Here is a 21,532-nt window from a genome sequence, read left to right as displayed (position 1 = left end):
TCAACCAGTTGCTGTCTATAGCAGCCTGTATGAGATTTCATCAACCTCTGCTGCCACATAATACTTGAAGCGTGGGACCATTGCCATGTAGTAGATTTTAAGAAAGTGGTACATTTGTATGGACAATGTGCCAACTACTTACTCAGCATGCATTGTGTACTGAAACTGTGTCTTTGTCCTCTAGACAGTCATTGTGTTTACTTTATTTTAGGTGATACATTCCGGATGAAAAACTACCTATCTCCAAAGCTGAGTGAATCAAACCTCACTTACAGAGATTTGTTCTTTGATCCTGTGACTAATAAGGTGAGTTCCCTCCACTATTGTGCCTACCTGAGGTATCCAGAAAATTGTAACCTACGAGGTAGAGTTGTGTCCCTTAGCTGCGTCCCCATCTGCTGTCATGACTTTTGTTTCAAGATTTCCCTTGACATGATGCTTGATTTATCAGGACATTTATTCCTACTTGTGGGGTTCAGCTGAGCAACTGGTACCATTAACAGCAGTCTAAGCTGTTGACATGATGAAGTGATAGTCAGGTAAAAATCAACAGCTGGGGAACTTACCTAAGATCGTTATACTGAAATCTATGCCTCTACTCTCATGCTTTTCTGTATCTTGTGGTATGTGGAAGCTTGTTTTGTTATTAGTGTGATTGAAAGAGTTCATGTGTGTCATGGCGTTCTAACTCACAGATTCGACCTCGCATAGCCCGTGTTGACAGAGTGGTGACGCTAGTGTCCTGTCAGCAGATCCCACCTCCTTGGTCAGGTCAGTGTCTGTATATCTCACTCTGTATCCCACATTATGACTGTCGGCAGATCCCACCTTGGTCAGGTCAGTGTCTGTATATCTCACTCTGTATCTCACATTATGACTGTCGGCAGATCCCACCTCCTTGGTCAGGTCAGTGTCTGTATATCTCACTCTGTATCTCACATTATGACTGTCGGCAGATCCCACCTCCTTGGTCAGGTCAGTGTCTGTATATCTCACTCTGTATCCCACATTATGACTGTCAGCAGATCCCACCTCCTTGGTCAGGTCAGTGTCTGTATATCTCACTCTGTATCCCACATTATGACTGTCGGCAGATCCCACCTTGGTCAGGTCAGTGTCTGTATATCTCACTCTGTATCTCACATTATGACTGTCGACAGATCCCACCTCCTTGGTCAGGTCAGTGTCAGTATATCTCACTCTGTATCTCACATTATGACTGTCAGCAGATCCCACCTCCTTGGTCAGGTCAGTGTCTGTATATCTCACTCTGTATCCCACATTATGACTGTCGGCAGATCCCATCTCCTTGGTCAGGTCAGTGTCAGTATATCTCACTCTGTATCCCACATTATGACTGTCGACAGATCCCACCTCCTTGGTCAGGTCAGTGTCTGTATATCTCACTCTGTATCTCACATTATGACTGTCGGCAGATCCCACCTCCTTGGTCAGGTCAGTGTCTGTATATCTCACTCTGTATCCCACATTATGACTGTCAGCAGATCCCACCTCCTTGGTCAGGTCAGTGTCTGTATATCTCACTCTGTATCCCACATTATGACTGTCGGCAGATCCCACCTTGGTCAGGTCAGTGTCAGTATATCTCACTCTGTATCTCACATTATGACTGTCGACAGATCCCACCTCCTTGGTCAGGTCAGTGTCTGTATATCTCACTCTGTATCTCACATTATGACTGTCAGCAGATCCCACCTCCTTGGTCAGGTCAGTGTCTGTATATCTCACTCTGTATCCCACATTATGACTGTCGGCAGATCCCATCTCCTTGGTCAGGTCAGTGTCAGTATATCTCACTCTGTATCCCACATTATGACTGTCGACAGATCCCACCTCCTTGGTCAGGTCAGTGTCTGTATATCTCACTCTGTATCCCACATTATGACTGTCGACAGATCCCACCTCCTTGGTCAGGTCAGTGTCTGTATATCTCACTCTGTATCCCACATTATGACTGTCAGCAGATCCCACCTCCTTGGTCAGGTCAGTGTCTGTATATCTCACTCTGTATCCCACATTATGACTGTCAGCAACGGTATGTTTTGATTGTCACATTTGGACCTTCTGCGTAAAAATGGGTGTCAGCAGCGTTTGAAATATGGCTCTTCTGACTGCCCAAGAGGGGCTAGATTTCCTGGACAGTCTAAATGTACAGATAGTGAGCCTGATGGTTTGGTCAAATCATTAGATGTTTCATTCATCTGGGTAAATTCACTTCAAAATGTTACCAGCCTAAAAAGTACAATATGATCAACTAGTTTGTATAATTCACCAGGGTAAACTTTTCTGGGATAAGGTAGAGACTCACTTAGTAAAAGAAAGAAAGAAAATCAGTACCTAGTCATCTAGTGATAATATGTAAATGCAACATACATTTTTTTATTGTTTACACATTTGAAATGTTATTTGTCATTAATATGGTATTTCTTGTATTCCCAGGCAGCACTGTGCTGAGTCGACATGTGAGAATGTGTCTGTTTGATGGCCATACGGTAGGTTCTCGCGTCATAGCAGAAATTACACTCAGCGTTCCTCAGTATCATTCTTCAGCAACTAAAAACATTTAACTTTAATTTGAAGTCAAGGGTATCTGCCTGATTTCGTGTCTGTATTGTACTGAACAATGTGAAAATTTTATCTGCAAAAATAGTCTGCTTCTGTTATTCGCTATCCAATAACACTTACATTTTTACATAAGTTCTATACAGTGTATTGGGAACAGATCACCAACATGACAGCATGTCATGGTTTGGTCATTGTGTTCGTGGGACACAATCAGTATCACATTCATGTTGTGTTACAGATTCTGAGCAACATCCACACTGTGAAGGTGTCTGCTGTCGACAAGTCAGAGAAAACCTGGTCTTTTACCACACGGGTACCAGGCATATATTTGCTACCAGTCTCCTTGAATTCCTTCCTTTAACATTGCAGTTTTCATTTTCTACATTTTTGTTGTTTAGAACAACTTTCCACTTTATTGTAGTTAAGCCAAGTCATGTCTTGAATTCAACAGCTGTTCCTCTACTTTATTTCTGTTTCTGTGTGCATTATATAAATCCGTTCTGTATTACATGTATATGCTGTACAATGTACCTTGTACGAAAGTATTTGTAAATATATTTGTGTTTAGATATCGGATGCCATGGACCCCTACTATCATGCAGAGACATTTATTCGCACTAACAACACAGTGAACAACCTTGGTGAGAGAACTTTACAGCATAACCTTAGTGACAATCTCCTTGATATCAGATGTTAAAAGGAGACATAATACTATCTGCATCACAGTCTGATGACACATCCATCATTCTCAAGAGGAGGTCATGTCATGTAATGAGTATCGAGACTTCACAGTTCATTGTGGGCAGAGCATTCAGACATGTTTGATTCTCATATCACAGATACATGTATAATGAGAGGGTTCCATATCATTGTCATTAAAAGTAGAAGTGCAACTAATTGACATGCCAACATTCAGTGCTTGTTTGATATTCTTAATGGATTTAATCTTTTCCAGGCATACTGTTTGAGCTGTGTGTGTCTTACGTCAGAACGGTGAGTCATAAAATATAATGAATTGAGAGTACAAAGTGATCTGAGGGTTTTCCAGGCATACTGTTTGAGCTGTGTGTGTCTTACGTCAGAACGGTGAGTCATAAATATAATGAATTGAGAGTACAAAGTGATCTGAGGGTTTTCCAGGCATACTGTTTGAGCTGTGTGTGTCTTACGTCAGAACGGTGAGTCATAAATATAATGAATTGAGAGTACAAAGTGATCTGAGGGTTTTGTTCCCCATCTATATGTAATGAAGAAGGAGATGCTGCTGAGTTGTGTCACTAAAGCTGCCAGACTTCTGTCCATATCAGCCTTGATTTATCAGTGCCATCTGTATGTAATGAAGGAGGAGATGCTGCTGAGTTGTGTCACTAAAGCTGCCAGACATCTGTCCATATCAGCCTTGATTTATCAGTGCCATCTGTATGTAATGAAGAAGGAGATGCTGCTGAGTTGTGTCACTAAAGCTGCCAGACATCTGTCCATATCAGCCTTGATTTATCAGTGCCATCTGTATGCATGCATCGGGGTTTCAGCAAAGTTATGACTTCTTTGAGAGGCATTTTAGAAGTTGTATAGGTGAAGGAAGCAGAGTTTTATGGATAGTCAACTTATTTATTGCAATAAGTGCGATGTTTCGGTGTAGGTACTAACACCATTATCAATAAAGGGCAAGTTGTGACTCAGGCTTTCCTCTCTCAATGCAAATAGAATTCACTGTGCCAACAACTGGATGTTCAGTTATTGTAATACCTGCTAGTTCACCTGGCATCAGACATTAAATGTCCCACTTTGCAGCTGTTTAGATTTAGTTATATACCATTTTCTTAAGTGTCCTTAGTATTTGACAGGAATATGTTACCTGTCTGCAAGATTTCCAAAACCCTCTACAGAAGGCTGTGATAGGTGTTCCATAACATTATATAAACAAACTACTCTGAATGCAATGTAACTGAGCCTGTGCTGTTAATGTAGATTGGATATTTTGATAGTGAGTGCCTTGTTTTTACTGAATGCAATGGTGTGTACACCCCAAATTATGTATGTGTCAGCCTTCGTATGCTACCCATTGTTGAGATTGAAGTTAACAGATACTGGTATTGAAATGAAGCTAAATTGTTTTAGAATGCTGACATCCTTCATGTAGATTGTGCAGTAGACTTGATGTTTGAGGTTGTGATATTTCAGAGCACCGATGAGAAAGGAGAGTTCAGCTGTGGCTGGGCCCATCTCCCTCTACTGGACCAGACTGGCACAGTCATCACAAATAAGTAGGTAGCCAAACAGTAGTGCATTTAGGAACTTTGTTGGGTCACATGTGTTATCACCTTCTCAATCGCACACTCACCCACAAGAAACTGTGATATAACTGACTTACTGCTAAGACTGGTGTTGAACCCAACTCACTCACTCACTTCATCACACAGTCAACCATGTGTGTCTTTCCTTGTTCTTTGTATGTTTGCAGTATTTCAACTTTTATATAAATATAAGTCGGGTTACAAACAGTATGTGTCCTACAGCGTTTTGACTTGAGTGATTATGTCTGTATACAGACATCATGATGAACTACATGGCAACAGAAACCTTTTGATGTGCAATGGTGACTGGAGAGAGCTGATCTCCCTGCTCTGTGACATACTGACATGCTGTTGACTCTAATCCCTTCCCCTATGTGTTGACTTTGATTTCTCTTGCAGGACCTTTGAGCTCCAGATGAATGGCGGTACACCATACGAGAAGGGAGTAGAAGTGGACCCCAGTATTAGCAGGAGAAGTAAGTACTGAGGGAAAACATGGGGTTTCACTGGACCCAGTCTTAGTAGGAGAAGCAAGTGTTGAAGGAGACTTGAGGGTGTAGCTGGATGTAATTTAGACTCTGGAGTTGGACAAAACTACTATGAGCCTTTGGTTGTATAGTTCTGTGTATTAAGATAAGTGTTTGAATACTACCATAATGTACAGAAAATATCAAGAATGATTTTTTCACCATAAAGCTAAAATACCATAAATTACTGTCAAGCTTTGACAGAATAAATTGTGAAATAAACAAACAGTTATAACAGAAGTCATTTGTAGACTAGATTTGATGTTGGTCAGAAGATAGAAATTAACCATTGTTCTGTACTTAACATGATGTAGAATTCTGTAGGTAAATATTGTCATATTTTGTCAAATGCTAGATGATGAGACTATAGATTATAGCTGTAGTTGTAATTTACACAAACACCATTCCCTCTCATGATCGACCATCATGCTGCTTAGTGATATTTGGTACTTGTATGATACATAACTTACATGGATCATACTATTACATGTACACTGACCATACACAGCATGCATAGATCATGCATAGATGAATGCATATGCAGCGTATACTAACCTGAAATAACCAGTCCTGGCTGATGAGTTGTCACTGGCTTTACCACACCTTCTGTACAGATTAGGACACCAGCAGAGATTGTGATTCTGGAGAAACATTAGATTGTAGGGAATCACATGCCTTAGTAAGGGTGACCTGCCCTGCTTTGACTGCTCACATTCCTGTAGGGTCAGTATTTGATTTACAAGCTCCACAAGGGAAAAGTATGTTGTCATGGACTCTGGACCAGGCAGTGTGATGATGCATATAATAGCAGCATGAATCCTTCAAGCCCAGCTCCCATAAAGCCGTTCCGTGTCAACACCAGGGCTGTAGTTCTAAGGCTGTTTGTGTGCTAAAGGTCTCTGATTAACTGGAATAAGTCTCTGAAGTGTATGGTGAAAATATTGCTTTAGCTTTGTAACAACCATTATGTAGTTTCCTCTGATGAGTTTTGCTGTCCTTTTATGTGACGTATATTTCATGACTGCAAAACTTGCTTTTCCTTAAGACTTGCACCATCTGTATTTATGTGTTTTGTATCACAGCCAATGGCTCTGAAGCATGCCAAACTCTTATTTTTTTCAAATTACTTTTTTCAGTTAAGTCCTGGCAAGAAATAATCATATTTCTAACACAACTGCAAACATATACCTAAAAATATGTAATCAACACTAATCAAAGCATGCCCTAAACTATGAATGGCACTGAACCTTTAACCTCTAAGGCTGCAAATTGCTGTGAAGAGTTGCGTTCATTGGATCTGCTGGCTGTGCTCTGTGGTCTTTCAGCAAGTTAACCATGCTTGTGGACCTCACCATAGTGTTAAACAAGTCATCATTCTGGGTTGATATGATCAACATGTTTGGTATGCTGAAAACCCCAAATTTCTCCAGATTTATAGTAGCCATTGACTGTTACTTCCAAGCTGTGATGAATTTAGAAACAAGGCTAACGTCATTGTGCTGTTTTGGAGTGTTATTTCTGTTTATTCATTTAATGAAGAGGACAGGGACAACCTGATTTTGTCATCTGCCAAAAGAGCTTGATGGTGTGATAGATGACAGGCTGTTCAGCTTGACCTGATCAAGTGAATACTAATGTATTGCGTAACCATGTCACATCTGGTTGGGTCCATTATTGTGAATGGGAGTACCTTTCTCAGTTGATTGTCGACATGTCAGAAAAGCTGAGCCGAGGTTGCTGTTTGACATCTCACTGTCAAGAAATCTTCAGCAATGTCCTATAACTTTCTTTTTAAAAAGAAGCTACAAATGGTGAAGAGTACTGGCAAGAGTGAATCGGATTATGAAAGTACCTGACGTCTGTACATTGTAAAGTTAGTAAGCTCGTAGATAGCATATGACAGTATAAACATATCAATTAAAACCTGAAATGATTGTATATTTATAAGTGTTGTTTTCTGGGCAAGTTCTGTAATGAATCCATGCATGTGTGTGTCTCACGGATGCAACATTAATGCCATTCTCTCTTCCCCTATTTAGTAAAGTTATCTTGACCCGCAGTTTGTGCCATTTAAACTCCTGAGCCATGGATATGTAGAGTAGCTCAGGTCAAGCTTAACAAGCTGTGCATCTTAAGCATAGTGACCCGTGCAGGTCCAGGGTAGACTAGGCCTTTAGCGACCCATGCTTGCCATAAAAAGTGACTATTCTTGTCGTAAGAGGCAGCTAACGGGATTGGGTGGTCAGGCTTGCTAACTTTGTTGACACGTCATTGGTTCTGAATTGAGCAGATCAGTGCTCATGTTGTTGATCACTGGATTGTCTGGTCCAGACTCGATTATTTAAAGACTGCTGCCATGTAGCTGGAATGTTGCTGAGTGCGGCGTAAAATTCAACTCACTCACTCACTCTTAAGCATAGTAGTATGTAAGAATTAGGTTGCCCAATATGTATGCCAACTCTGACATACCACCACTGTTGTTTGCAGTTAATTGTACTGCTATCAGGTGTCATGTCATCTCTCAATGGCTTCCTTCAGCAAATGATTCCTATGATAGGGCCACAGAGACATGGATGGTTGTTTTGGTTTTCACTACTGTATTTCTAACAAGCTTTGTTTTTGTGTGTCTCAGTCATGACCTTGACCTTTATTTGCATATTTCAGCAGGTGAGCGTGAGTAGTTGTGGTGCCTGTTAACCTGTGCATGTGGTGTCTCACTGTCTTGTAATACTGTCCTCTCTTCCTTATATGTTGTTTCACTTAAACAGGAAAATGGTTTATGGTTAATTTGTATAGTAAACTGTTTGATGATCCTTGACTAAGAATTACACCGCAGATGTGAAGAACTACTAAATTCCTCTATATTGTGATAATTAATCCATCATGTCCCAAGCATCATTTAAATAGTATGTCCCACAGAAATGCTGTTTCACCATCAGTGATATGTTTCCAGAGTATTACCTAACAATACTTTAATGCTGGAAGTAATTGCATGGTCCAATAGATCCAATACGTTACTGAAAAATACAAATTTGTGTATGACTGGATAAATATGTGTCACAGGTCTTGACGTCCATCATGTGACATGATTACTGAATGACATGCCTTGTCAGAGGTTGGATGTCACATGTAAAGCATAGTGCTTGCAGTCTGTGTTAAACACATGTATGCATTGGTGTTGTGTACTTGCCTGAACCTGGTGCTAAGTATTTATAGAAAAAGAGTGAATTATGTGGGCTGTTGTGAACTGAGCTTACTAGGAAAAAAGGACTCTGCTAGACTCAGGCTTCAGACTTGTTGCTAAAACCGCAGACTAGTGCCTTCGGATTTCACACAAGTTTTTATATCATTCACATGAAACAGAGCTATATTTGTATAACTGCCTTCAACTAATTTTATGAAAAAATCACAAAGGAACTTATTTGAAATGAACTTTCAGTGTAGAAGATTGTTATCTGTGTCTGTGCAGGAGCATTAAACATTATTGGTATTGTACACAAGAGTGTATTTATATTCCTGGAGAACATCCCATACATACCAGATATATTACTTATCCTTGTTGGAAGTGGGGTAGCCAAGTGGTTAAAGTATTGGCTTGTCACACCAATGATCCAGGTTTGATTCCTCACATGAATACAATATGTGAAGCCTGTTTCTGGTGTCCCCCACTGTGATATTGCTGGAATATTGCTAAAAGTGACTTAAAATGATGCACTCAGTCAGTCACTCACTCACCTGCTCGCTCACTCACCAATCTTAGTTACTTTAGTAGCATGTATAGAGTTGTTGATGAGGATGATGAATGTGCCAGACTGTTAATTGATCATAACATGGATGTTTGCAACATGTCTGTAAGATTGTGCAACAAGTAGCTACATTTCACAGTGATATACATATTACACAATAACAGTGATGGCTGTAAATAGCAATAAAGTCAGTGTTATCATAAATGCAACCAGTCAGTTTGATAACTAAGTTTTTCATTTATTTAAACAGAAGCAGTATATGTTTGCATTACATATATTGTTTTATTTTCACAAACATGGAAGCAGTCTATCCTTGTAAAGTTCTGATGAGCATGATGAAGTAGATGTTTCAGTATCGCAGACAGACAGGTGGATGTATGAGAGCTAGCAACCCTTACAGTAGTGATAGTTGATACTGTACACCCCAAAGCACTGAGATATGTATAAAGAGGTAGACAGGTGGATGTATGTGTGCTAGCCTGCCCAAGTGTCATGACTCTGTTCTGTCCTAGCAGCCCTTAGAGTAGAGATACTTGATACTGTACACCCCAAATTATGAGATGTATGTGTGTACATACCTATATTCCAGTAGATTGTTCAGTGAAAAGTCATGTTCAACAGACTTGTTGTAGATGTTTTATTGACTTGAATATGTTGACTTTTGATCAACAAGAGAAGGCTAGACAGGTCAATTGAGAGTTATCTCTGATTACTATGGAGTAAACAAGTCTTCATTTTAATGGCATGACTGGTTGTTGGCATCTGTCTCCTGTATGTGCTCAGTGCGAAGCTGTTTTCAATCAATGGTAAGCATGTAGGAGTAATTATTTTTCAGATTTGATAACAATTATGAAATTTTGAAAATATTTGCTGTGAATCAGCATGGTGTTGTCGGCTAGGACCGAACAGATTAACTTGCCATACACATGTTTGTGGTGACTTCTAGAAAATAAAACAGAGCTGTTTGCTTTGTCCTGACATAACTAGATCACGGCTGGAGAAAAGAGGCAGTTGTCAGTATGTTTTTCAGCATTTTAACATTTTCAACCCTACAAGTTGAAACACTCTACAGTGAAATACCATAAAATGCATTGAGAATATAGGCATGAATGAGGTGAAAATACAGTGTTTTAGTGTTGAGTTGTGTGAAATGACATGATGCAGGACTGTAGGTTGTATCATGTAGGTGTGCACAGATGAACCTTTAGGACCAGCCAGTCCTTTCATGGGGCTTGTGATTAACCTGAACTATCCTAACATCTTGTGTCTTCTTTGGTCTCACTTCTCATAGAGTAGATATGTTAATAGGGATAACATAGATATTTCTGTGATCATACGAGCACTAGGAATGAATGTTCACTGGTTCACCTGTTCACAGCCTGTGCCAAAACTTCACACACCAGAACTTATCCTTTTACAGGAAATTTTGTCTAAATATATCATCTGAGATTACTGGACTAAAATTTCTTTGACTAGACAGAGGCTTTGAACAAGTGGAAATGACCAGCCTGTGTTCAGACGTATGGTGGATGGTGGTCTTGTCTTTGTGGATGGTGGTTGGACGTTGGCAGTATAATCTTTGCCTATTGTAACTGTTGTTAGTAACTATGTTATGTAACTAATATTACCCATGCTGTAGACTAGATTGCTTGAACAGTACTGCAATACTAATGCATGGTGCATGCTAGGTTAGTTAGTGTAACTAACATATGATTCAGGAGATTAACATTTATTCTGTGGTGAAGAATAATGACTGCCATCATGGCATGTTCTGTCATGTAATTGTGAACAAAGGGTTTAGGTACTTGAAGGAAAATAGTGTCATCTATGTAATGTGTGTGTGACATTTGTCATTCACTCAGACCCCGGGCCTAGAATTTCGAAGCTCTCTTGACGCTGAGTTAGTCGTAGGTGCCATACATTAACATTAATTTATGACTATCTTAGCGGTAAGAGAACTTTGAAAATTTAGCCCCTGTCTATCATCACTCAGATCCTGCCCATCATCACTTAGATCCTGCCCATCATCACTCTAGATTCTGCCCATCATCACTCAGACCCTGCCCATCATCACTGTAGATTCTGCCCATCATCACTCAGATCCTGCCCATCATCACTCTACACCCTGCTCATCATCACTTAGACCCTGCTCATCATCACTCACACCCTGACCATCATCATTCAGACCCTGCCCATCATCACTTTACATCCTGCTTATCATCACTTTACATCCTGCTCATCATCACTCAGACCCTGCCCATCATCACTGTACATCCTGCTCATCATCACTCAGGCCCTGTCCATCATCACTCTACATCCTGCTCATCATCACTCAGACCCTGCCCATCATTACTCAGACCCTGCTCATCATCACTGTACATCATGCTCATCATCACTGTACAGCCTGCTCATCATCACTTAACATTCTACCTGTTATCACTCCTGCAACCAACCTTCATCACCAAGATCCTACCAAATTATAGATAATATTCCCCTCACCTTCTCCTCATTAACATATTCCCTACCTTCATCAACCAAAGTGGAGGACCAGACATGTCCTGCCTCTTACCATGCTATATCAGCTCTTATCAACCAGTGACATTGTACCACCCATCTCTTTCTCTCCCACAGGAAACAGACCCCTTGACCTTGATATTCTATGTACCACCTTACACCTACTGTACCTATGCCCACCCTGCCCACATCCTATGGCCACCTTAGCTCTCCTTAACTCCTCCCTTCCCACACCTATGCCCACCCACTGACCCTGTATTACCCTACATGTGCCTTGTGTGTCTCTTACAGCTGGCAGCAGTGCCCTTGTGTCCCTCATTGGAGGCAATAAGCAGCCTCGTCTTCAAGTGCGGGTTGCTGTTCCAAAGAATGACCAGAAACAGAATCTCGAGTATGCTTGATGTTGTTTCATGAAATATGTTGCAATGATTAGTATTTATGACTAAAATTCAGTGTCTTTAGCATCACATTGCTTACAAGAAATAATTCATGTAGCTTTGAAGTTTCAATATGGCTTATCTTATATAGTTAACTAGAGACTAGAATACTTTGTTGGCATGTGTTGTCCCAAACAGGAAGTCACATGTGACCTTAATCATGCAAATTGTTGTATATTATCATGTGGCTGTGTCTAGTTTTATTCATTACTGCAGGTATATCAACTTGACTGTCTATTATTATTATATGGCAAGTATTATTATGTTTTGGGCATTGTGATGTCACTGTGTCTTCTCTCTCCAGACAGCTACCTGACACTCTGGTAGGGAACATGGTGCTGGTGCCATTCCACTGCTACTTCCGTCAGCTGTTGGCCGACGTTCTCCTCCGAGACAGACTGGACTTGGAGTCTACAGGTGGGATTGCTTGGTGTCCCCTGTGACACACACTGTGATCAGCGCTGACACACAGAATTAAATAGGAGGCTAACAATGTCTCTATATAATGTTCTACAAATCAGTAGAAACTCTCTTTGTAGACAACTATACAGATGGAAAGATGTAAGTGAACAGAGAAATATTCCCCAAACAGTAAATTGCAAGTTATTTCCTGGAATTTGAACTGTAATATTTATGGTCCATAAACCAAAACAAATATCAACTGAAACCATTTCCGGATTCACTGATGACAGTTGTCAGAGCTTGTGTTGCCATACTGAGAAGGACAAAACCAATTTTTCCCAGTATTGTCTACAGTTGTCATGTCTCACTGATTATATATCAGTCAGTGAAGATTTTATCATTGACTTCTTCACTTACACTAGCTCAGGAATGAGTGCGATGCTGTGAAAATGTATTAGTAGGGTTGTGTTCATGTTGAATGTGTTCTGTGTTTTAGAGTTGATTCACAGTCCCACACTGGCCACGTTCCCCCGAGTGGCTGACCAGCATGACCTGATGAAGGTGTTACGGGTAAGACATGCTTTGTTGAAGAGATACAGTCCTGCTCAGGTGAAGAAGAGATAGTGCACCTAAAAATTTTAGACCAAGCAAGCCTGCAAATGTAGAACCCATGCTTATTGTAAGAGAATAGCCACGATAGGTTTGTCAGACACAATGAACTGGCTCATACATGTATTCATGTGAGATTGACATCCAAGGTGATATTGGTCAGTAGAACCCCATGCTTGTTGTAAGAGACCAGCCAGGATAGGGTTATCAGACATGGTGATTTGGTTTACACATGTCTTCATGTGAGACTGTAGCATTCATGTTGACACTGGTCAGTAGAAACCCATGCTTGATGTATGAGACCAGCCTTATATTTTCAGTGAAAAACATTAAGAAATCCTACCTCCCTTGCTTTGAGAAAAATGTGTCCAGGAAACATTATTGGATGCATCCAGATTTCTTTGGTGGTATGTATACTCCAGATATGTACTGATTTCATGTATGTACAACACAAATGGAAGATGGTGATTTTTGTTGGCAGGAAACATGGGTGGAGAGAATGAAGACAGTGAAGAGAGTTGAGCGGGTAAGACGAAAGCTTGTGCTAAAACTTCATGTGACAATTAGAAAAGGAAAACTTCACGGACAACAACTTCTTTATTATGAGATTGCGATGTTTTGAGGCAGATTCTTTCACTGTTGACAGCTTCGCTACTTGACAACAATACAAGGCTGTGTATCTGAACTTTGCACTCTTGTAATAAAGAAGTTTTTATCCATAAAGTTGCCTATTTTGTACTTCCCAGCTTCTAAATGCCACTCAAGGAAATTATTACCAGAGCTTACTTGGCCTTATAGAGCTGTACTAGTGACAGATTGAAACCGTTTAGGATGGTGGGTAAGGATATAGGTCTGGTGGTCTGGCTTAGTGACTTGCTGATCACATGGCATCAAGTAATGTCCTAATTGTGTGACTCAAACTTGATGATGTCATTGTAGTGATTACTTACAGACTGCTGTCAAAATATGTGGAATATTGCTGAGATTGGAGTGGAACAGCAAACGGCCATTATATACCACAGTGTTACTATCATGATATTTTGGAGAAGGAAGGAAGAAAGGTTCCCAACAAAGAGAAGTGTAACATGATAGAAGTGATATTTTCTGAGAAAAAAACATGCTAATAAACATTAGATGAGCCATTTTGTGCACAGTACTGATTCATTTCTGATTTTGACTTGTTCTAAATTTACCCATCATGTTTTAGAATTCTTCTGTTTCGTTGTAGAAAATTTTCAGTTACTTGTATTTCAGCCTAGCATGAGCACTTTCATAGAAAATATGTTAATTTCTGTTTGATTATCTTTTCACATGCATCTTCATCCCTATGATGATGCATGTTTTTCTGGCCAGTTTTGAAAATAGTTCTCACTCAAGTAAAGATTTATTTCAGTTTTTTAATAAATTTAAATTTCAGTTTAGTTGGTCAAACAACAAGATGGTAACTATTGAAATTATTTCACTGTATACATGTATCTGACTTTTATGATGATCACTAGCTTACAATCATCTCTCTAAACCTGTGCAACTAGCCATTGTCCTTTAGCATTTGTATAGTAAGGAATGCAATAGACTTCCATCAAGGAAGATGCTGAAGCAGAAGAGTTAAGTCCCTGTCCATGTACCTGTTGGGGTGTATCCTGTAGACAGCATCTCAGTCTAATGTTTCAAGGTGTGTGATTTTTCTGTTGTATTGCATAGAGCAAGATAGACATAATTAGTGAGAAGCTTTGTTGGATGTAATGCTTATGTGCAGAGATAAACACAATAGATATTAAATGCAAGCTGACGATTGTCAGATTGTACATGGTCAGGTAGTGACATCACAGTGTTCTGAGACTCTTTCATGAAGATCATAGTTGGAAGTACTCACAAAGAAGAGCTTATATTGGACTAACACCTGAAAGTGCTTACCTAGCAACTTACGTTCTGCATAGAGCATTGTCTACCAGTTACCAGATTACCAGGGCAGTAGGATGTTATAATGTGCTTGGCACCAGTATTTCTACTAATTGCTACACTGCAACACCATATATATTTACAAAGTAAGCCACAATTAAAGGCTGTTGACAAAGATAGGGTGTATATTTCTTAACCTCTCAGAAGGAATGCCTCAATGCTCATGGCTGGAGGATAGCACAAGGTGGTTTAATCCCTGGCTACAAATATAGGTTAAAAGCTGGTGTTCACCTTACTCTGCCAGTTATTAAGGAGGTAAAGCAGGAACTAGTTGGTCCAACTCTGTGTGATATATGTGGGTGCTCATAAAGCCATGTGGCATTGTAACTCAGTAATCTTGTGATATTATCGACCAGGACTTACACAGTTAAATACATACACCCAAACTTGTACATTGCTATTAAAGTACAATCATCTGAAACACAACCTTTTCACCTCACCTCTTTGACCATGTGGTACAAGTTCATGTCTTCAAGGTTTAGGGAAGTTAATGATCATGGACATTTTAGTCCAGACATCAATTGCATGATAACAAATGGCAGATCTAAAATCACAAAATGGGAATATATGTTTTGACTTTAAAAATCAAAATCAGTAAGTCGCTGTTTGTAACACTTGTGAGAGATGCACCACCTTCTGCGAGAATCACACAAAGTAACAGAGTTGTTTACTGTTATGTTCTGGTAAGAGTATGTCAAAGGTCAGTTGTAGCTTTGTCTGTCTTAAAAACATGTAGTGATATTTAATGGACCAGTGAAGGTGGGTGTGAGTTGCAACAGGAGGTGATGGAGACAGGGAGGAGGATGAATGATGTGGGATAAGGATAAGTGTTTGTGAAGAAGGGACACATGTGATGTGGGATAGGGATAAGTGTTTGTGAAGAAGGGACACGTGATGTGGGATAAGGATTGGTGTTTGTGAAGAAGGGACACACATGGTGTGGGGATAAGGATAAATGTTTGTGAAGAAGGGACATGTGATGTGGGATAAGGATTGGTGTTTGTGAAGAAGGGACACACATGGTGTGGGGATAAGGATAAATGTTTGTGAAGAAGGGACATGTGATGTGGGATAAGGATTGGTGTTTGTGGAGAAGGGACACACATGGTGTGGGGATAAGGTTTGGTGTCTGTGGAGAAGGGACATGTGATGTGGGATAAGGATTGGTGTTTGTGGAGAAGGGACACACATGGTGTGGGGATAAGGTTTGGTGTTTGTGGAGAAGGGACATACATGATGTGGGATAAGGATAAGTGTTTGTGAAGAAGGGACACACAGCAAGACACATGGATCTCTCTATCTGTTGCTTCAGTAACACGTTTACAGAAATAATTGACACTGGCTCAATCCAACGCCTAATGCCGTGTCTATTTCACAGAGGGTATGTGGTGGCAGCACTAACATCAGCATGGGCTGCATGTACAGTAGTATTATATATCATCTTATTATACAGTCTTACTTTGCATGCATAGCTGTGAGATGATGATGTGAGAGTGTGATATGATCCAAGTAAGAGATATTGGTAGTTTAGAGAGACCAGTGAAACTTGTGTGCCATACTACTCCAGACAAATATGCCTTAGTGGAAGAGGAGATTGAATGTCTTGATTGAAGTTAATTCCAAAAGAAAAAAATCACCAACAAAAAGAAACAAAGACATTACGAAAACATATTTCAATCATAAGTGGTGTATGGAAAATCTTTTCATATTACAGTGTTCCCAGAAATTATTGAGAAAATCTTTGTTTTTTTATCTAATGATGCTAAGATTGGAAAAAGGGCTTTCACTATGCACTAAGCATACCAAATAAGGGAGACAACTCTTGAAGGCTTAGAAGGCAGCTCGTTACGTCAAGAGTTATCTCCCTTGTCTGAGCAGACGGCTTCCTGTGTTGACATGGCAGAATTTACAGCAAGAGAGAAAAGAAAGCTCATTCTAGATGATTTTGAAAGGGGTGAGGCTGATGCTAAAGTGTTAGCTTGTAGACATGGTATTCCTCTGTCTACAGTATACAGAACTTTGAAGAATATTCAAACAGGAACCGGGATAGAGCACAAAGCAGGGGGAGGTCGACCTAGGAAATTCAGTGTTGTGGATCGCCGAAGACTTGGGCAGATTGTGAGTAGGGGCAAATTGAAAAGTGTTGAGAACATCAGAAATGAAATGATTAGCAGAGGAAGTCCTCAGGTATGCAATGAAACAGTTAGGCAGGAATTACAGAGACTTAATTGGGTGAAAAAACGTGGAATTCCCTCGCCGTTGATGAAAGATGCACAAAAGGAAAAACGTTTAAACTGGTGTCGGGCTCATGAAAATCAAGATTGGGATAATGTTTTCTTTTCGGATGAAAGTTCTGTTTGGCTTTTCCCTAATTGTGTGAAAATTTGGACCAAAGATACTATCAAACCTATCTACCAGCGACCAAAACATAGCCCGAAGTTTCACATGTGGGGTGGCATATCGGCTCGCGGAGTGACGCCATTGTGTGTTTTCACGGGAAACTTGACAAAAGAAAGATATGTTGACATTCTAAATGGTCACCTTCTTCCGACAGCACAAACATTGTATGAAGATGATTGGATTTTCCAGCATAATAATGACCCAAAACACACTGCGCGCTACACAAAACAGTGGTTGTCGGGCGAAAATGTTCAAGTTTTAGACTGGCCCAGTTACAGCCCAGACCTAAACCCAATTGAGAATGTGTGGGGAGTCATGAAGGACAGAATAAACCAAAAGGGACTGAGAAGTATTGAAGATATGAAGGCCGAGGTGGTCCAATATTGGGATACCCTGTCACACGATTACCTACAAACTTTGATGGGTAGTGTGCCTAGGTGTATTCAGGCATGCATTGCTGAGCGAGGAGGTCTAACAAAGTACTAAAACAAGACTGAGACTGTAAAAGGATGATGTTTTAACATGTTTATGTAAGTAAAACGCCAGAAGTTAATAAACGTGATGAGTTACATGATGCAACATGATTCTCAATAATTTCTGGGAATACTATATATATAAGGCTAAAAAACTATGTTGGTCCTGTCCTTTTTAAATAAGGAAACTGAGAGAATACAATAGGGAGGGAATAATTTACTGATATATTATGTGCGTTATATATCCTTTATATTTTGAATCAAAGTTATTATACTAAAAACAGAGAGAAAATTAAAAAAAGAACACCATTTCTGCTCTAAAATAATATTTCCAGACATTTTATCTTCCATCTATCATTATTGTTGTTTTTGTACTTCATGCCTTGTCTTCTGATTTCTGATTTATCATTTCTGTGTTATTTTCTCCTTCAGAAACAGGTAAGTGTGGTCCACACTGGTCAAGTGTTTCTTCGGCATTGCCATGACCTGACATTTGTTTTGTGTTGTCATTGCTAACATTGTTCAGATTCCACGCTGCACTTTGTCTTTCTGTCTTTATGCTGAATACTGAGTATACTATTTTCAGTCACCAGTGTTTGAGAGTACCATTATCAATGTGTAAGCATGACTGGGGGATTCCTGTCATGGGGATTCTGAGGTAGAACAGAATACACAAACCAATGCTAGTTTTATTATGCTGTGTATTGCGTCAGTCAGTCAGGCTCTTTGACTTGGCTGAACTGAATGATAGCATGTCAACATACCAAGATAAAATGATCATAATTCATGATATCAGTCACTAGATTTATAGGGTCAGACTATACATTGTGTGGTCAAAATTTGTAGTTAAACAAATGATCAGAACATTGATTGTGGACAACTTTACACTCAGATCACATGTTTTTGCTAACAATATTGGGAGCGGCACTGTTGATGAATGTGATGCACCCAGCAGTCTAAGGTGTTGCAGTTGATATGCCATGTTGCATCCCTTAGATATGCAAGGATCCTGTGATTAAATCCCAGATTAACCAGATGATGATCTTTGCTTTGTCAGTGCCATACCTGTGTTTGTTGATCTAACCATGTGAAGAATTATCCTCAACCCGAGCTAGCTGATGTACTTCAGTAGTCACAGCTCAGTATTTCAGGGTTGAATAGTCTGACAATATGACACCTTGTTCCTGCATGATCAAGTTGTATAACTTAGTCAGGTCAATGTAGATATAAGAGGGTTTGAACTCTCATTATTCTGAGAAATTGCCAAATTGGGATTTGGTTTTTCTTTTTGATCTAAATAACTTTACTGAGAAAGCACCCTATTAACCAATGCTTTTTTACTTGATTGATGTTTGGAATGTACAAAAGGCAAATCTCAAAAGTTTTCTTTTCTTCAGACTTTTCAAAGTGCAAAATGCCATATTAATTCAAAATATGGTGCATACATAAGGTTCATCTGCCAAACAACAGAAACAGGAGGTTAAACAAAGGGACATCGTCAACTGACAGATGACTTTCTGTTCTAACTGTCTTAAGAATAGACCAGAAAGAAAGCTTAGCTTGAGTACTGACAGTGTTATTACCCATCTGCTAACAACTACTGTCTGTGTTTTAGAGGGACGATGAGTTCATGAAGGACAGATTTAAGCAAGTCTTCATCGAGTCTGTGTACCCACTGGTCAACATTGCCACTCTACCTCACTACGTCACAGGTGACACAGACATCGAAGAGGTACATGCCAAGTAGTTTAGTCATAATTTATTGGGTTATACACTAAAGAAGTGTTCAGATCACAAACTGGTTAGACCCTTCAGCAAGTTTTTTGATCACTAGAACATTAAGCAAGCACATGTAAGTGTCTGTTCACTGAAAGGAGGACGCTCACCATTTTCCAGATGTTATTAGCTGTAGTCTGTTTGCAGTGAAAGTGATATGATGAATTTCACCTTTAACAAAAAAAACCCAAATAAAGTTAAATTTAGATTGTGAATTCTCGTAATTTTACCTTTCCAATTGAACAAATTTTTTTAAAGTTGAATAAAATTCTGAGATTCAAACGTTCATTTGGCAGGGAAAAAGTATGAGGATTCACAATCTTAACTGAACTAAGTACATTTTCATGGGTAAGTGACTTTTACGACTATAGGCATAGTTTCTTGAGCTCCATCTACAATTCCTGGATTTGCCCGTGCATATAGTGTTTAGTGCCATTTACAAGTGATCATTGTGTCCTTATCGGAAGCCTTGATTCTCTCCAAACACCAGGCCCGCCATGTCGAGATAGATAAGTTCCGGAGACAGAAGTTGGAGCGGAAGTCTGCTATGGCTGCACTACTCTCTTCAGACATTGTCTTCACCCCCTTCAACCTCCAGGAGGTATCCTTCAACGTCATCGGCCCTCACTGCCTCCCCAGAAACACGCATGTAAGTACTGATTGTCACATCATCTTTGTGTCACCATGCAAGGTTGGGTTGACAGAACGGATATAATTTCCTTTCCCATACAGTTTGTGTTAAATATTTGTGTTGGTATGGTGTTTCAGATGACTGCTGTGGAAGGTTGACCTCTTTCCTACAAGCCTACCAGCATCTGCCATGTGCTCCAACTCTTCCACAAATCTTTCACTCATTCCTCCACAACTCCAGCAGCATGTTATGAAATATTACTTATAGATGAGTCAGATTCAGTCGTGATCTTAGAAGAGTTCCATTGTTATCAGTAGACAGACTGAGTTAAATATACTATCCTGAGAAGAAAAATTTGTAATGTAATGTGTTCCACATACAAAGCTCCAAGCATCACACCATTATTACCCCAGCCAGTGGATCAGTGGATCTCTCAGACCAACAGGAAGTATACAACCCTAACTGCCCCTGAGGCAGTATCCCACATTACTTTCTCATCCTACCAGGTACCCACCTCATGCTGGATGAACACTGTTAGGGTTGTATGACTGTTTGCAGGGGTTGTAATGGTTGTACTTTTGTTTAGCACTATGTCTCTATTTAGCTGAAGAAAAATGGCTAACAATCTCAATCACTTCACATGTTTTCCATTAATAAGGGCCATGATGAGGGTCGGTAAATCTCTGTCCAAAAGATCCAGCTTATTGAGTAAAAAGGGAAGAAGCATTATACTTCTTTCTAGATCCACATTAAATATAGATTCATCTGCACATTTAGAATTCAGTCTTAAAGTGGAGAACATGCTGACGCCATCTCAATATTTCTAATGTTTTGTGATATGTATATTTATTAATGCCTCATGTTGTCAGATATGTAGATCCGTCCATTGCATCTGTTGTTTATATTTTATGAAAATTTAGACACAGCATTTGTATATAATAAAGACTGTCTTCGCTATGTGGTTTTGTTTTGGAATATGTGTCAGTCTGCTATTTCATAGTAGATCCAAGATATACAGGGTATTATGCCACTGAAGCGTCACACACATGCAACACTCATTATTTCATACCACTATCCAGCGGTAATGTACCATGAACACAACTGCTTTTCCTGTTCTCCATTCAGAACTGCTCTTTTAATTTCACTTATGAGATACGGAAATCAGATATGCTGCG

The 21,532-nt window shown here is 39.7% G+C and overlaps 1 protein-coding gene across 3 annotated transcripts in view; it reads left to right on the top strand.

Annotated features, from left to right (window-relative positions):
• LOC137294257 (nephrocystin-1-like) overlaps positions 1 to 21,314 on the top strand; it is a 38,160-nt gene extending 16,846 nt beyond the window's left edge. The window contains exons 15-30 of one of the 3 annotated variants that reach the window (XM_067825261.1): positions 212 to 306; positions 696 to 771; positions 2,461 to 2,513; positions 2,825 to 2,899; positions 3,155 to 3,227; positions 3,727 to 3,764; positions 4,771 to 4,853; positions 5,283 to 5,359; positions 11,962 to 12,061; positions 12,412 to 12,524; positions 13,006 to 13,079; positions 13,600 to 13,644; positions 14,536 to 14,559; positions 19,566 to 19,682; positions 20,217 to 20,375; positions 20,495 to 20,600. In XM_067825261.1, the coding sequence (XP_067681362.1) occupies positions 212 to 306; positions 696 to 771; positions 2,461 to 2,513; positions 2,825 to 2,899; positions 3,155 to 3,227; positions 3,727 to 3,764; positions 4,771 to 4,853; positions 5,283 to 5,359; positions 11,962 to 12,061; positions 12,412 to 12,524; positions 13,006 to 13,079; positions 13,600 to 13,644; positions 14,536 to 14,559; positions 19,566 to 19,682; positions 20,217 to 20,375; positions 20,495 to 20,515 (1,223 nt within the window). In that variant the 3' untranslated portion in view covers positions 20,516 to 20,600. Of the gene's footprint in view, positions 1 to 211; positions 307 to 695; positions 772 to 2,460; positions 2,514 to 2,824; positions 2,900 to 3,154; positions 3,228 to 3,541; positions 3,580 to 3,726; positions 3,765 to 4,770; positions 4,854 to 5,282; positions 5,360 to 11,961; positions 12,062 to 12,411; positions 12,525 to 13,005; positions 13,080 to 13,599; positions 13,645 to 14,535; positions 14,560 to 19,565; positions 19,683 to 20,216; positions 20,376 to 20,494 lie in introns of all 3 variants that reach the window. The other 2 variants (XM_067825262.1, XM_067825263.1) reach the window with 2 other exon arrangements.
• The last annotated feature ends 218 nt before the right edge of the window (positions 21,315 to 21,532 follow it).

This window comes from Haliotis asinina, chromosome 8 (genome assembly GCF_037392515.1).
Source record: "Haliotis asinina isolate JCU_RB_2024 chromosome 8, JCU_Hal_asi_v2, whole genome shotgun sequence".
In the NCBI taxonomy this organism is placed as follows: domain Eukaryota; kingdom Metazoa; phylum Mollusca; class Gastropoda; order Lepetellida; family Haliotidae; genus Haliotis; species Haliotis asinina.
Note: the sequence above shows the minus strand (reverse complement) of the source record. Positions and strands in the feature narration are given on the sequence as shown.